Genomic DNA, 17685 nt, shown 5'->3' with positions numbered 1-17685 from the left:
CAGCCTGCTGAACAGAACCCCAACTCCCCCAGGTGACCCCCCCCGCCCACCAAAGGACTGTCGGTGACACTTACAGGCCCCACCATCCCAGCCCATCTGTGCTCCCACTTTACTTCACCTTACTCTACTGTATATAGTGTGTTGTTGTTGTTAACTTAATTTTTAACTTATTCTTAATTGCACTATACACCAAGTCAAATTCCTCGTTTTGTAAAGTGCGCTCTACTGAACCTGGCAATAAAACTTTTTCTGATTTCTGATTCTGATTCTGATTCTATTAATCATTGTTTTTTATTCATTCAAAATGCAATTAAATCAATATTTTATCTTTTTTCTTTTCCTTTTTCTTTTTTTTTATCTCTTATATCCTTTTTTATAATCAATGTTTGAACTTCTTTTCCTTTCTATTGTCATGGTTTCAGTTTGTTGTCTTGTTTTTCGCTTTAGTTCTTGTTCTGCCTTGTTTGGTTCTGTTTCCTGTTTTATTTTGAAAGGTTTCCTGTCTTGTCATGTTTCTTGAGTTTTACTTCCTTTGGTCCCCATCTGCCCTAATCGTGTTCACCTGTGTCTTGTCTGCCCTGTCTGTATATAAGTCTTGTCTCTGCCTTCCTCCTGTGCTGGTCCATTAACTTCTGCTCATGTTGATCACGTCTTCTTGTCTAGCGTCCATGTCCCTTGCCATGCCACAGTAAGTTTTTGTTTTTAGTTTTGTCATCCTGCTCTGCAGCGCTTTTTGTTAGTTAAATAAATCCACTTGCCCTGAACCCGTTTGCCTCCCGTCTCTGCGCCTGGGTCCTACCTGCTCTCGAGCCTCCCCCCCACACGACATCTATACATCCAATGAAATTAAACTACAAATCAACAAACACAACTGATAACAAATGTCTCTAAAAAATGATGTGTATATTTGCAGAACCTTAAAAACACCAAACAAATAACAAATGCTTCCCAATTAAAGCACAAAAAATGGAACACAAAATGTAAAACCCAAGTTAGAAATTGCAATTTGAAAAAGATACTTTTTTCAGCAGCTTTTCAAAATCAATCACCAATTCTACTCTTCTGTGGATGAAACAAAGTACTCCAGAACAATGAAGCCATTTCTCTAAGTCTCTCTCACCTTCAGTTTTAAACAAGGTCTGTGAAAATCCACCATACATTGGTCACATGAACTCAGAGACCTGCTAAAAGTGCACAATTGTAAAAGCTCTTTTATATAGACAACTGTTTGTTTGCTTAGAGCTGTAAATATAAAAAAAAATGCTTTTCTATCACCTAGACACAGATGGAGAACCATATCAACTGGATTAATAACAGGGTGGCATGTTTAGACAACATGAAGCTGTCCATCACATTTTTGACCTAAACATGCAAACACATCCTTGGCTCTGCGGTTAGGAAATGGTATTTGGGAATCTCTTTATACCAGGAGCCAGCCTGGCCATTGGAACATCGCCACAGTGCCCATCCAGACTGGGACAGCAACGGGGTCCACTTCAGAGCCGTGAGCTGCTGTGTTTAACTCCAGCTGTCCCAGCAAGGGAGACAACTGCAGCAACATCCACTGACCAAGCTGACAAGCCCTGGCAGAAAAGATCCCCACAAGAAAAACACTGGCTCAGGCAGGCTGGTCAAAAAAAAATAGTTTTGCCATTGTCTTGCAGCTCGCAGATCAAGTGGTTTAGTTTTCCAGTAATGTCAGTCAAGAATGCAAGTTCAGATTCACAATGTTCATATTCACCATATTCAACAGACATCTCCTCCAATAGCACCTTAAAAATCCTGTGCTGTTTTGCTTTGCAGCTGAGGTTGTTTACGATTTTCAGAATAAGAGTCATTATATGTCCAGAGCCAATCACTTCTGCACATAAGGCCTGCTGGTGAATGACGCAGCAGTAATGCAGACATTTTGGAAAGTCTGGGTCAGCTTTACAGTGAGTGATGAAACCTGTTTGTCTATTGATCATAGCAGGAGTCCCATCTGCAGTCACTGCTACCAGCTTTTCTAATTGTACCTTTTTTCTGCACAAAAACTCCTTCACCGTGTTATACATTTCAACTCCTCTTGTAGTTGTCTGTTAGGGCAGATGTGTCAGGAGTTCTTCTCTTGTGGAAACCAAAAGCTATGCTGTACTGTTGCCGTCCACAGACTCATCACACTGGACGTTAACCACCTGCACTTTGCAAGATCCCGGTCCAGCTAATTGGCCAAGTTATCAGACATAGCTGACACTCATCTAGACATTGTAGTGGAAATTGAATGAGTTCTATTGTTCTCATCCTTAGGGACAGTGATAGCAATTATCATCATTGCTTGAATTTTTTTCATGCTATATGCAAAAGTCTTTGTCCCTTAAGGCAACAGATTACAGCCCCCCCCCCCCCCCCCCCCCCCCCCCCCCCAGGCTGCTGTCGTATTAACAATAGCTTGGAGCTCCAGAATGGACAAGAAAAAACGACGAGAATGGCTCGAGCAGGGCGTTGCTCACGGGGCGGTCGCTCGTGCCATGCGGTCGCACGTGCTCGGGCCCGCTAAATGCTACTTGTAGCTTTAATTAAGCTTGTTTTACTAATTTAATACAAAACCAATAAAAATAAAGCATTCTTGTTAAATAGTGTTATCAAAAAGAACATGATGTTTAGTGTATCTGATGATTCAAAAGGATGAAAGTAATAAATAATAGATCACACAGAAATCTAAATTTATTTAAACCTTTCTTTATTTATTTAAAACTTAAACCTTTAAAACTTTAAAACCTTTTAAACTGAATCCATAGTTTTGTTTTTGTTTCTTTTATATATCGCTCTCTGTTCCTGTACTGCTGCCGCAATAAGGAAATTTCCCCATTGTGGGACTAATAAAGGAATATCTTATCTTAACACTGGAGATGCAACACCAAAAATAACACTTTGACATACTGTGAATCTTCTACCGTTTACGTGATTAATGTAAATCATCTGACTCTGATGCAATGAATAGCAGATTTTTCTTGCTTTTTGGACAGAATCAGTTGATTTACGCTGTTTTGGTAAACACTTTTGTACAGTGTTGCATATCAGTGCAAGGTTGCTTCTCTCTGCTTCAAAATCTGCTGGAATTACTGTGTTAATGTAAACGGTTGAATAGTTGCCGTTTTCAAAAGAATGGAAACACTTGAGCTGAAGCTCCGGTGTTAAATGGTTAAAAATGTCTGTGACTTGATACTCAATGTGTAGGAAAAAATAACAATTTTCAAGTTGTTAAAACCTAAGTTAAAGCTAAAAATTTGACCCGGGACTGCAGTGTTGTGGAATGGTTGGAGCTCAAGACCCTTGTTCAAATCCTGGGAACTTTCATGTGTTCCACATATGTTTGCAGGTGTTCTCTGGGCACTCCAGTTTTGTCCTGAGACATGTTTCATAGGTTAACAGATGACACTGAATTGCGTGTGGCCCTGCAACAGACTAGCAACCTGTTCAGTGTGAACCCCGCCTTCTCCCAACCCGTTGACCCTAAAAGAGATATAAAAGGTTTTGAAGATGGATGGATGGAAATTTGATCCATGGAAATGTACAATACAATTCGTAATCCAAATAACCACATTTTACCAAGACTTGTTTCCCGCTTTCAGAGTACGGCTACAGCACTGTTGCTGTCCTTCTGATCACACTGGGCTCCATGTTCAGCGTCTGCTTGATCTTTTTCCACTCCTGTAAGGAGACCTACGCGCTCGTCCTACAGCTGTTTGTTGGGCTCGCGGTGGGAACCCTGTCAGGAGAGGCTCTATTACACCTCATACCTCAGGTAGAAAATGACTGCTCCATTATAAGTGATAGCACATCTGTTCATCTGGGAATTCTTTTTTCTGGTTTTGCTGTCTGTTTCAGATTCTTGGTCTCCACGATGACCTCCACAGTCATGGTGATGGCCAACATGTTAATGAAAAGGAGTATCTGTGGAAGGTTCTGGGCCTGATCGCTGGGATTTATGGTTTTTTTCTGATTGAAAAAATGTTCTCAACTTTAGTTCCTTCACACAATCATGTGAGTTTGCATTTTAGGTCAAAGTTATTAGAAATTACTTTAATATTTTATGAAAAATAGCTACAACTACAGCCGATTTAATGTTTTTAGATCTTTTAAGGTGCCAAAACAAACACTTTTGGAATGACTGTGCATGATAAGCAACAGTGGAGTCATGACTCTCTTTATCTGCAGGGACACACGAGTGACCTTTCGTCAGAGCTGAACTGTAAATCCATTTCCACCATCCAGCTGGTAGGTTTGAACACAACTCCTCACCAAAATCTAAAATTTTGTTTCATTAATCATTTTATTTTTCCATGAAAGAGCTGCTGGCAGGTACAGGAACATGGCAGTTGTTAAGAATAAACCAAAAAACTGAAATGGTAAATGGCGTATACTTATATAGCGCTTTCTACCTTCTTACGAAGGCCCAAAGCGCTTTACAGTCACAGTCCCATTCACCCATGCACACACACATTCACACACTGGTGGCGGTGTGTGCCGCTGCCAAACACTGGCGCCAACCTCCCACCAGAGGCAAGGTGGGGTTCAGTGTCTTGCCCAAGGACACTTCAACACATGGGCGTGCAAGGCGGGAATCGAACCTGCAATCTTATGATCATGGGTCGACCGCCCTAGTTCATTAACAAGAGAAAAAACATAACTCAACTAAAATATTTGTTTTTTTTATACAAAATATATATTTTGGAGCCAAATTGCCAAAACTGAATAAACCATTATTTTTATTTTCAAGCTTTTAAAGAGCCTCAAACAACAGCAAAATATATATATATATATATATATATATATATATATATATATATATATATATTTGCCACATGAAAATGAACTTTTGTGATGGAGAAAGTACAACTTGTTCTGTCAAAGTTTATAACGCCTACTTAAACAATTTATTCAATCATTTGTGTTGATAGTTTCAAAAAAGCTCATCTGAGTGATGATGTCTAACAGTGTTCTTAAGTAAATAAGTCCTTTTTTATGTATTTAATTCAGTTTTACTTTAGCCCTGCATTGCCAATTCTGTTTGCAAAACTAGTGAACAGTTATTGTGGGAAATTTAAAGCTATCACAAATTATCTTCAGCAAATATGTCATCCTACTGTGATCAATGCTAGAAGAGAAACACTGAAGCCACAAAATATAGTTAGATAATTCAAAAGTGTTGGCTCTTTGTTTCTAGAAGGGCTTCATTTTAGATTATGCATACTCAAACGAAGAAATTATGACGCTTTATTTGGAGTCCAAAGAGGAGAAATTGACACTAAAAGCAGTAAAGTCAGTATACATGACATTAAAGCCATTTTCAAGTCCAAAGTTTGGAGCCACTAGACCAGTGGCGGTTCTACCCTGAATTACTCCCCGGGCGAGACCCTCCCCAGCCCCCCCCCCCCCCCCCCCATAGTCACAACAGAACTTTGTTTGTCTTTGTCAACTGACATGTTATATTGTCATTGAAATTAAGAAGTGGATACAAAAGATGTCAGAATTCTGAACAGCATTATAATAGTTATCAGAACACAAAAAATAAAAGACCATAAGCATGGCAAAAATACAGTTAGCTAAGAAATATTAAATCAATATTAAATAAATAATATAAAATAAATATTTTGAAAACATTTATGAATTGGAAATTTAAATTGTCATGTTCTATATCGATCTCTACTTCAGAGAATAAAAATTAGCTCATGTTTTCCGTCTTCAATCCTTTGATTGGAAAATTTTTAGTTATGACCTGTTGAATTATGTTTTGTCCCCATAGATTTGCAGTAAATGGTAAATATTCATTTTTAAAACTACCTACAGATTTATGGAAATTCTATTGGCTAAAAATATAATCCCACATTTGTAAAACAAATAAAAAATAAACTTCATATGCAGGCTCCAAAATTAACCCCTAAATCCCCAGTTAAATGTCAAAAAAACATTGGGAAAACGTTTAGGCTGCCACAAATGATTATTAAATTAATGACCAATCTCAAATTATTTGTGTGTAACCATCACAGCTTTTTTAACATTATGAGCTAGTATACAACAGCAAAACCCAACAAAACCTTTGTGTTACAGCAGAGCAGACAGACACATGAATCATAACTAATGTTACAAGTTAAGGCAGAGCAAATTTTTAAGAATAAAATCAAAAAAAAAAAAAAAAATGACGCTATTTGCAACATTTGGGCCTACTTCAGTGTTGGTCATCGACCAAAATAAAGTTTTCATCGGCAACGTTGTTGTAGGGCAGGTAGCATTAGAATTTAGAAAAAACATGCATCAAGCTGTGAGGACTTACCCTTTTCTTTATCTCTTTTCTCCTCTTCTTCTTTTCTTTTCTTTCTAAATTGGGCACCAGATGGCTTTGACCTTTTTTTCTCCATATTTTAGATGTTTTTGGCGTTTGTTTGGCATAAATGTCCTCACGTCACGAAGAAGACATCAAGTCCGTCGACTGAACCAACTGTCACCTTAGTGACAGCATTGTTTTGTGTTGCCATTTTTTCATTTGGGCATTTCACACAAAACTAACCCAAAAAAAGCAGAATATATTTTCTATACCTTTATTAAAGTGTAGGTTATAGAATGTCACCTTATGACTGACTTATAAAAAGGTTTTATGAAGTAGATTCAAACCCCCGCCCTTGTCCCCACCTAGCCACTTAATTTGGAAGCGTCCCACAATTGAACTGATTCCCCGCAGCCCCCCCCCCCCCCCCCCCTTTCTTCACACATTTCCAGCAGGAGCGCGTGCAGCTATAGCCAGGGGCGCTGATTCGCTACATGACGGCGCAGTCGCAGTTTTTACTTTTATTTTTTTCATCAAGCCCGCGACCGTCGCCTCCCCTGAAAGATGAGCCCGCCAGGTTTTGCGCATGCGCAAACGCGGTGGCGCTCCGTGCTCCCCCCGCGCCCCCTCCCTTCTTCTTCACACACATTTGTGTCTACTTCTCAAAGACAGGAGAGCGCACAGCTGCGGGGCGAGGGCGGCGGCGCGGCCAGGTTCAGGCTGTTACAAACTCACAAACTGTGACATAAGTAAACCAATAGTGGTGCATATAATATTTTACAAGGGCTGAGCCGCCGGTGCCGCCCCCCTTCAGTTTTCCGCCCCAGGCCACCGCCCGGACGGCCCGTGCCTAGAACCGCTACTGCACTAGACCAGTTTTATCACCTATGTCTAGAAAAGACTGTTAATTTAACAACCATTACCAAATCTTTTCATCATAAGCGAACCTGGATTATGAACTGTGTACATTTTAACACCAATGTTCTAAAAAATATTGGGGCATTCACCTAAATCCTTTCTGGACTGTTTGCTACACTGTTCATGTGCTTTCAGAGTCATGTGGGATGGAGAAGAGAACAGCAGAATGTAGGATGTTGGAAAATAAACTAATTGAATTGTCCAGAAAGTGCTGGATGCCTACAGTGTTTATTCACAAGCCTCAACAACAGTTATGAAATAAACATCTATTTACTGTCTTTTTACCAAGCTTCAACTTTTTGGAAATAGCATACCCATTACAATAAAAGTACAAGTTTTGTCATCATTATTAGACATTTGAAACCGTGGCCTCCACCTACTTTATCTCTTCTCCCTGTAATCTCACTCGTTCACTTGGGTCCTTCTCATTCACTCACATTTACTCCTTTATCTTGCTGCGGCTAACCTTCATTCCTCCCTGAGCAAACCTCCATCTCTAGCTTCTCCTCCACCTGTTCCCTGCTCTCGCTACAAATCCCTATATCGTCTGCAAACATCATGATCCACGATGATTCCTGTCTAACCCACATCTGTCAGCCTGTCCATCACCCTTGCAGACAGGTACAGGATCAGAGCTGATCACTGATGTAAAACCCACTTCCACCTTAAACTCCCCTGTTAACCCTACAGCACACCTCACCACTGTCTTACAGCCCTCACACATGTCCTGGACTGCTCTAAGATACTTCTCTGTCACTCCGGACTTCCTGTAGAGACATGTTGTATTTGGTTTAGTTTTATACTGCATTTTAATTGTATTTCGGATACTGTCTTTTTTTATTCTTATGTATCTGGAAATCTGTTTTATTTCTTCAACAACATCGACCCTCCAAATAGAAATTAGTCTAGAGTTTACAATCGAGCGTACTTACAGAATTAGTTTAACGTTTCTTCTATTCTACTGTATATGATATTATTCACAGATTTGTCTCTTTGTTGCAGGGACCGGTGGAGGACCTGGAATCTGCAGAAATATCTCAAGAGCAAACAAAGAAAAGCAGCCCTCCACGTCAAAGTAAGCAAAAACAACTCATTCAAAACGAGGTTTTCCCAATAATATGGTTGAAAGGGCTGTGTTTTTTTTTTTTTTTATTGACCCTCAGCAATATTTTTTGTAGTCAGAATCAACGCTGAATCATTTTTTTTTGTCCCAAGGTCAAGAGGTTTCCCTGCTGGCTGTGATGGTAATCGTGGGCGACAGTCTTCATAACTTTGCAGACGGCTTGGCTGTTGGAGCAGCATTCTCCTCCTCAGTGGAGACTGGGATGGCCATAACTGTGGCCATCCTGTGCCATGAAATCCCACACGAAATGGGTAACAGGTTGTGCTTTTTTTATGTTTCTGCTACATAGCCGATGTGCTTGACTGAGCACCAATCCACTGCTTCTTCTCTTTAAGGGGACTTTGCAGTTCTGCTGAGCTCTGGGCTGTCAGTAAAGACTGCAGTACTGATGAACTTCCTGAGCGCTCTGACGGCCTTTATGGGCCTCTTTATCGGACTTTTGGTTTCTTCGGAGAACGAAGTGCAGCAGTGGATTTTCTCCATTACTGCAGGGATATTTCTCTATTTGTCGCTGGTCGAAATGGTAAGAAACCCTCCTCAACCATCATTGGAGATGTCGCCGGCGACACCTAAATAACACACTTTTTGACATACTGTAAATCTTCCACCGTCAACGGGAATCAGCTCTTTTTGAGGCGGAGAAAAGTGTAAAGCTGCTTTTCTCCACTTCAGACTTTGCTGGAATTACATGAATTGAATAGTTGAAGAGTGAAGCTACTAGACAGAATGTCAACACTGGAGCCAAAGAGAAGGGTGATCACTGGCATCAAAAAAATCTGACGTGAGTTTGTTATGATAAAGCTCATGAGTAACATGGGGGTTGCTGCTGGTTTTGAATTGTCCAGGCCTGTAGAGGGTCATAAATAGGAGCTTACAGGGAGCACAAGTGTGTCTTGACGTCATGGAAATGGAATGTACCATTGTTGTGCGTGTGGTAAGTTTATCATGAAGTAAGTGCAAGGATAATCTCAGTTGTATGCACTTGTGACGTATGGGTGTTGCCACCCGTACGCCACACTCTAGTCATTGGTAAGGTTTGAGGACTGGCTCCTTACTGGCCGCGCATAGGGTGTGCACGGGATACACAAGTACCTGTAGGATGACCACACAAACTACCCTCTGTCTAATTTCTCATGGGCAGTGCAAGGAGCAAGCACTAATGGGCTCCTTGTACAGTAGCAGGATTTGAGTGGCTTGAGAAGAAGGAAAAATCTGTATGATACGTCCACACCTGGCCTACTTCACTCTGACTTAAATGTATGTGTTGTATAAGTGTTCACTTTGATATGTCGCCCGCAGCATGCCAACGGTAAAATTTGCATGAACGTTTTTGCTATACAGGGTCACCGAGTGGAATACAACCTTAATATTTCGTGCAGGTCATTTGGCTTTCCTTTATAGGTCTGCCCATTTTTGGCCGCAGACAGCCTGTATCCACCTGTAAGGGAAGTTGTGACTATAAGGTTTTTATTGATCTATAGTTTTTTGTAATAATCCATATTTTTGTGATTGCATTTTCTCACTGCTGTAAAGATTCACTGCAGCACTAAATCTGCCCCTCGATAATCAGGGTTTATATGAAACTGCACTGATGGCTAAGGTGCCTCCTGCTCTAAGCAGGATTAATTTGTTATTTAAAATGGATGTTTGGACAGATTAAAAAATAAAGAACTAATGAAACATTTCCACAACTCAACATTTTTTAGGTTTAATAGAGGATTAAAAGGATCTGATTCGTGGGTGAAAAATTCTTCAGATTAGAGCTACCAGTATTTTATGTGTTGTTTGCTGTTACAACTCTAGTTTCTTATCTATTAGAGTTTTTTGTTCATTTCCTGCCTTCAGACTTAGAACATTTGCATGTAAATGTTCCAAAGTTATTTTAATTTGTTTCCTTTTTTTAATCTTTTGTCCATCTGGCACTGTGCCTTATGAGTTGAAATGAGTTTTGAGTCAGTTTTGAGGAACATTTAACAAACTGTGCTGAGCCTGTAAACAGGAAAAAAAAGGTTTGTAATCAGCTCATGGTGCTAAATTTGTAACTGTTTTAAAACAATAAGATCAGCAAACCAAAGGACATTGATTTACACTTTTAAATGTATGTTATGGAGACAAAAAATGATCTTGAACTACAATTCCTGTTGTACTTAACACAACTGTCCCCACTTAAAAGTTAATGACTACTTTACATAATATACGTTATCTTGTCATAGTTTTTTGCAGCATTAAAAACTCAGCAAAGGTTATTAGAAACAGGATGATCATTAGTGACTGAAACCAACTCCACCTTCAGCCACATCCTTGTGTTGGAGCAGCTAGGAAAATGCTATGGTTCTTTACAGTACTTGGAAAAGAACACAGGCAGGAGAAAGACCCAAAAGCCTAAACACAGTACATATATAGAATGTATGTTGAATTAAGAGTTTGAAAAGTCAACTCTTACCTCAAAAATCAATATAAAAACCACCATGAGCTGATTGTAGGCTTTGACACCGCCCACATGCTCATGTTAGCCATATCCAGAAACCCAGTCAGGCTTTAACAGAGCTTTACAAAGAGGTTGCAGAGCAGCTATATATGCTTATTTGTATTATTACAGCTTGAAACACACTGAAAGGAGCTGTAAACTACTGAGACATGAAACAATGTATTTGTTTCATTTCTTGCCAAAACGATCTAAAATAGTGGCAGTTCCTTTTTGAGTGAAGCGGCTGAAGGTGTTGCTTAAACCTCCATGTTTTGTTCTGTGATCAGCTTCCAGAGATGAGTCGAGTGAAGTCCGACAGACCCTGCCTGATGTTTCTCCTGCAGAACCTCGGTCTCTGGATGGGCTGGGCCTGTCTCTTCTTCATCGCACTATTTGAGCACAAACTCAAATTCTGAGGACAGCGGACTAATCTGTTTTCAAATTATTTGTTTTGTTTTGTAAGCGGTTAACCACTGTGTTGATGAATCTGAATTTCTAAAATGAGATGCTTTAAACGCTATTTTTAAAGTAAAGTGTAGTTACCAGGTAAACCAGTGTGGCGTGAAAGATTTCACCAAATAAGTAAATTGCTGGGATGTCAGCTCTGTGTTTATCCAAACAGGCCCAGATTATATGTAGAAATACAAAAGATCCTAAAACACAATATGGTTTGTGTCATTTTTGTTTACTGGTTTGTGATTTTCTTTTTTTTTAAAGTGCATCTTGGCTCAGAAATGGTTGAAAAACACCGGTCTAGCTCTTTTCATATACTCAACTAGATTACTTCATTTAATTTATAAAAATTTGTTTTTCAATGTTTTAATAGTAATTTTTTTTTGTCTGACATTGATGACAAAAGTAGACATTTACAGAAATGATCAAATTTTTGCAGCATTTTAGTGCTGCTATGCAACAAAACTGGACAACAAAGGAGGCTTTAAAAAATGTAATGAACATTTCATCACCATATTGTGAATAGATTTAGTACATTTTGTATTTTAGTAAAGTAACTTGATCAATCTGGACTGATGGAAAATGAAAAACTGACATATTAAAGAAACTGCAAAGGATTTGAATCGTCTTTTTTTAAACCTGCAAAGTGTTATTTATGAAAGTGTGTTAAAGAAAAACTTTGCTGGGTTTCAGCCTCTCATCTCAAAGGTATTGTTTCTTGTTTTTGAGGCCTCACTGTGATCTAATGTGAGGGCATTTCCACCCACCTGGGCTACTTCTCTTTATCCACCAACCTGGCTGACTAATCCTCGCTGCTGTACAAGACTCAAACTGCGACCCACACAACGCGCACGCTCTTTAGCCATCAAAGTGGGCCTGTGGAGAAGGTGGAGGATGAGGAGAATGTGATGAATTTGTTAGAACAATAAGATAAATAAAAGACAATCAACTTTTCTGTCCATAAAATTGGATTTGTCGTGTTGATGGTTAGTAGGCTTAAACAGAGGATTTTTCTAATCACATCGCTTTAATTTTATGTTTAAAAATGTGACATGCGTCTGTAAAATTAAAATAAAAACAGCTATGAAGGTCTTCCTCTTTTGTGTGTTGAGGATTAGCTAGATTCAAGCTTGCATCGTGATTATGTTAATGTTGCTTTCTAGGCTCATTGTCAAGCGACGAAGTTGGTCGTGTTGACACTACGCAGGGATTATTTGCACATCATGTCAGGAAAAGCTGACTCTGTTTCCAATGACTTCCTGAGTGATTCTCAAACAATAGAAGGAAGTGCTTTTTCTCTGATTCTGGCAAATCTGCTGTTATTTTAAAAATGCCAGTCTCTTTGGCATTTTCAGGAAACTATGGGACTTACGCATTTGTGTGAAAATCAGCACTTACCAAGCAAAAAAAAAAAAAAAGAGGAGTTTTTTTTATTTCATTTTGCAAGTCTGTGTCTTCTCCCGCCAACTGCTGCCCGGATGAAGGAAGGAAAAGCTTTTATCTGGAGCATGTTGCTGCAGCATCCTCACTTTCTCAGCTGAAATCTGCCAGAGAAGGAGTTCAGCTTTGGGGTCATCGCAGAGCCCAGAAAGACAAATATATTTTACTTTTGACTTGAAAATATGAATCACACCAACAACACAGAACATTTGGGATTTTAAAATTTAGACTCAAGGTTTTCATCATCTCTGCTAAAACATTTATAAAAGAAAATATATTTCTGCAGAAATATTAATATAAAAGCATTTGTGTAATTTTTAGGACAATGAAAGAATCAAAACATGTGATTTTTATTTCAATAAAATAAAAATAAGAGCATCGTTTGCTTTAATTCATACTTCTAATTTAAAAGCACAATCTCCATTTTTACTGAAATTATTTGTGCACAAATGTGTTGTTTACACTCTTACATAATTTTTTTTACTCGTACGGGGCTTTTTTATGCTGGAAGTATCAATGGTTAATCTTCTGTTTGAGCCTGCAAAAGAGCTATAATTTGTCTGCTCATTCACTTATTTTTCTGTTTTTGTTTATGCACTTGCTTGCTGCTGCTTTTCAGAGTACATTTTTACCCTCTAAAATAAGACAACTAATCCGTTTTTAAAGTGATAAAATTTTGAGATTAAGGAATTAGTTTGGATTGAGCACTCTTGTTTGATTTTTTTTTTAGATATCTGTTGGTGTCCATGCTCTGTCTCAGTCACACCAGGTTCAGTTTGATCATCCACAGCTGTTTGAAATCTGTTAATTACTCTCAGTGGATTTAAGTGTCTGGTTTTCAGGACTTCATTGTCATCTGCTTTGTTGCTGTTTTGTGTCTCGCTGGGTTTTTGTCGTGTTTAAGTTTCTGTCTTTTGTGTTGTTGGTCTTTCACCACCACTTCCTGACATTAGTAATTTGCAGGAAAAGGTGGAATTTGTACAAACACAGATGTGACAAAGAATTCCCTCATTAGCTTCCCTGATTTGTCTTTTTTGCCTTTGTAAAATCACAATTCTTTAACACCTTTGATGGCAAATTTGATGAATTGAAAAACAAGACATATAATCCAACAAATGAGGGTTTGTTTGTTTTTCCCCCCCCTATATCTACATCCTAGATAATCTCAGTGGTATCTGTAGGATTAAACATGTCAGACCTTAACAAGTCTCAATGCTCCTTTCGCAAATCTCACAATAATCACTACAACTGGTGACTTTTACTGACACTTCTTTCGTGAGTAATGCATATTAAGCCACCAGAGGGCAACGACAGACAGTAAAGGTTCTGACCAGCCTGTAGCCTGTGTGACAAAGTTATCAAGTGGTTTTTTCTGAGGCTGCTCTGATAAACATGAATTTAACTCACTGAGATGGTCATATTATAAATGTAGACAAGTTTCAAACAAGGCATTTTGCAGTCCCCAGTTTCACGCACTTTTAGACAGCATTTAATAGACTTCACTCTACTGGTAATGCATAACATAAGAGAAAAGACCATTTCATTAGGTCCTAATCAGCATTTTACTACACATGATTTAAAATCTCTTATTTGTAAAAGGAAAAAAAAAAAACGTGTCATTTTAACTGATTTTATTGCTGCCAACAAACACATCAAAGTTCAGGTTCTTGAGCAAGAAAATGGTTTATGGTTTCTAACATGACGGTATTTACATGGTATTCAGTTCTTTAACATATAAATGACTTTTGTGTGATTGCCTTAAACTTTCTTTATGGAAAATATTTTATAGAATATTTGAATTAATGCTGGGAAGAAGTGAATATAAAGGCAGCCACATTAAAAACTGTTCAAATAATTCAATTATTTAGCTTTAATTCTTCCAATCACCTGGCAGCATCGAAAGAGTTCACCACGATTAGAAAAGGCCAATTAAATCCGGTTTTAATGTCGACCCTTAGATGAAAAAATTGAAGGGATGCCACGAATCTTGGTTTTTAAGCCGTGTATGACACCATTGAACTGAATTAAATCCTTGCATCTGCTTGCATTTGAAGGTCTTTGTGCTGGACTAAATGTATTATATTTAACCTGGTTTAATTACATCCAACCAGGTTTAGAATGAGCCACCTGAAAGGTTTTTCTTCATTGTTATTTTCTAATTAGCAAATTCAGAAAAAATATTTATTCCCCCCTGAATTTTTAGTTTTGTCGTCGTTTTGTAAGACGCAAAGCATATCAAACCCATGTCCCAAAAGTCAAGGTTTGAACCAAAATCCTGGGGAAAGTGAATCGATGCATCCCTAATGTTCACGTTTCCATGGTTTCTGGTGTGAGCATCTGTGTTGGACTGCTGCTCCGGATACACTTGGAAATAACAAATTTAAACGATGACATTAAAAGCAGTGTTTTAAACGGTGTTACATGCATCATACTCATCACTGCTGCTGAATACTATTACATGCTTTAATCGGTATTTGTCAGAATCAGCCAGTGTGGCTGCGTCGGTCATTCTGGCACAAACTGCACGCAAAAGCTGATCCTACACGGGTTGGCAAACAGTTTGATCTTCAGCTCATCTAAATTCTGGAGACAACTCCTGATCGCTTTGAGCGAAGTGTTTTCATCAAAGATCATGGAGGTTAGCAGATAGATGGTCAGTAGTTACAGGCTCTTATTTCATGACCCGTTTTCTCCAGAATAAGTTTAATTTATGTTTATTTTTAATGCCATGATCCCACACTATCACACTACCTCCACCAAAACACATTAGTCTGTAACTCGCCATTACACTTTGGCCTCACAAACCTGTCTCAAAATGTGGACCCAATCAGACGTTTGGCTGTCAACACTTTGGGACAGTTAACCTTTAAAAAAAGGTTACTGAAAGGATTTGAATTATGCTTCATGCCTCTGCTTCAAAGAAAACAGAAAAATACGCAAGCTCTCTATTGTACCTAATATAGTTTATTGCAAAAAAGGAGGAGCTGCAACTGAGAAATAATATATAGTATGTAGTGCTAAGTCTTTAAGTTAACAGGGTTTGTTTTTCCCTTTGTGTATTGTTGTTAAGGTGCACAATGTGATGTGATATTGTAGGTAGAAGTGTTAAGGTGTTTTTTTTAAGTTGTGCAGACCATTAAGCTGAAACATTGCTCAAAAGATGGTTCTAAAACTCAATAACATTTAATGAGCCAAAAAGTAGTATCACAACACCATACTTTTTACCTAAACAGTTTTAAAAATAGAAAAAACAAACCTATAAACTAGACCACTTTGCTTTGGCAAAACGATAAAAGCACCAGGAGGACTTTTAGTTTTAAGAGATGCATAAACACACTTTTTTGGGGCAATATTCGTTTTTTTTACTCTGCCACAAAAAATAAAAAAAATGAAGAATAAACAGAGGCTTAGTGTTATTTCAAGGCTTCTGTTCCCATATTTGAAGCAAATCAGAAATTACCAGATGTAGCAGTTCACCAAAATACTGTTCAAAATATTCAAGAATCCTTTTTACAGTTTATAGGATTAAATAAATATATAGTGTGTCTCATTTCCTGCATACCGAAGCTGTTTGGGTCAATGAGCAGTTTGAAATTTATTGGAGCTCAAGTTTAAGGGACAGTTAGTTTGGTTGGCATTTTTACATTTTCAGGCTTCGTTTTCACCGTGCATAATTCAATGGGTCAGTCTCTAAAATAGTTTCTGAATAAAGGAGGACTGTATGTAGCAGCTGCTGCAGTTATTTTCAGGGATCAGTCTTGTCTCTGCCTAAAAGAGAAGGTTGTTGTTCTTCCTTCTATGTCATTGATTTTGTGAACTCAGGGGAAAAACTATTTAAAAAAAATAACACTGAAAGATCTAAGGTGAGTGCTTCCCAAATTCTAAAATCCAAAAGACAATGCAGCACCCAAAATGCATCCAGCATGAAAGGCCAAATGGCCAAGGTGTGACAGGCGCATGCATGGAATACAATATACAACACAATCGCAGAAAATTGCCCTGCAACAGACCAGCAACCTGTCCAGGGGGTACACCTCCTTCGCCCAACAGAGGCCGGGACAGGGTCCAGCAACCCTGGATAATGTGACAAAGATGGGTTAAGAAAATGGATAGATGAATTGCAGCCTCACACTCTAAATGTCTGTGGACACCTAAATGTGGGATGTGGTGTCAAGTCAACTGAAATTATACTGGGATTTATTGTGATTTTATTTATTTTTCCCCCTTTTTTATTCAACACATCAACTTTGCTTGACCCACTAAGCATTGGATTTTTCTTTTATTCAGTCAAATTTTCATTTGACTGAATTTGCACTTTACTTTTTGCTTGCCTAAGTCTACAGGTTTATAGTATTTCTACAGACATTAGACTATAATTTTGTAGTTTAAACTAGGTTAAACTTTTAACAATTTCATTTGAGAAATCGCTTAAAATAAGATATTTTCAAGATGAATGAACTCAAGATATTCAAGTTACTAGTGAGTTTGTTTTGTTTTTATGTCTTGAGTAACAAGATATTTAAATTCAACTAGATGTTAAACAAAAACACTTTGTGATATTGTGTGTTTTTGAGTGTACCTTGTGCTCAGAAGGTAATATGGTAAGCATAATACAGATCTTGTGCCCACAAGAATAGCTTCTTACACTGAATACAAAACGGTTAACCGGCATAGTGAGCTGCAAGTTGAACATTTGCACAATTTCTTAAAATTTAGTTGGTATTTTTTTTTGTCTTGTCTATATAAATGCCCACCCAAGATGCTATCCTGTGAGCAAAACTGAATTATTTGTGAGAAAAGATAAAAATATAGTTTTCTGAGAGTATGGGAACTCTGTTGCTTTAAAAGACAATAACCAGCAAAAAACTGAGGACTCCTGAATGTCCACAGAACCTTTTCTCATTAAGTTTCCAATTTATCCTGATAGAGCAGCCTCAACACGCTCACTTTCAAAAGATAAGGCTGTTATTATGTAATGAT

At 38.3% G+C, this 17685-nt stretch overlaps 1 protein-coding gene across 1 annotated transcript in view; it reads left to right on the top strand.

Annotated features, from left to right (window-relative positions):
- Window positions 1-11363, top strand: part of slc39a12 (solute carrier family 39 member 12) — a 14518-nt gene extending 3155 nt beyond the window's left edge. The window contains exons 4-10 of the mRNA XM_023950434.1: window positions 3576-3784; window positions 3868-4023; window positions 4198-4257; window positions 8225-8297; window positions 8438-8596; window positions 8681-8868; window positions 11100-11363. Coding sequence (XP_023806202.1) covers window positions 3576-3784; window positions 3868-4023; window positions 4198-4257; window positions 8225-8297; window positions 8438-8596; window positions 8681-8868; window positions 11100-11228 — 974 coding nt within the window. The 3' untranslated portion in view covers window positions 11229-11363. The remainder of the gene's footprint in view (window positions 1-3575; window positions 3785-3867; window positions 4024-4197; window positions 4258-8224; window positions 8298-8437; window positions 8597-8680; window positions 8869-11099) is intronic.
- Window positions 11364-17685: the final 6322 nt, after the last annotated feature.

The sequence above is a fragment of the Oryzias latipes genome, chromosome 20 (genome assembly GCF_002234675.1).
Source record: "Oryzias latipes chromosome 20, ASM223467v1".
NCBI classification, from domain to species: domain Eukaryota; kingdom Metazoa; phylum Chordata; class Actinopteri; order Beloniformes; family Adrianichthyidae; genus Oryzias; species Oryzias latipes.
Note: the sequence above shows the minus strand (reverse complement) of the source record. Positions and strands in the feature narration are given on the sequence as shown.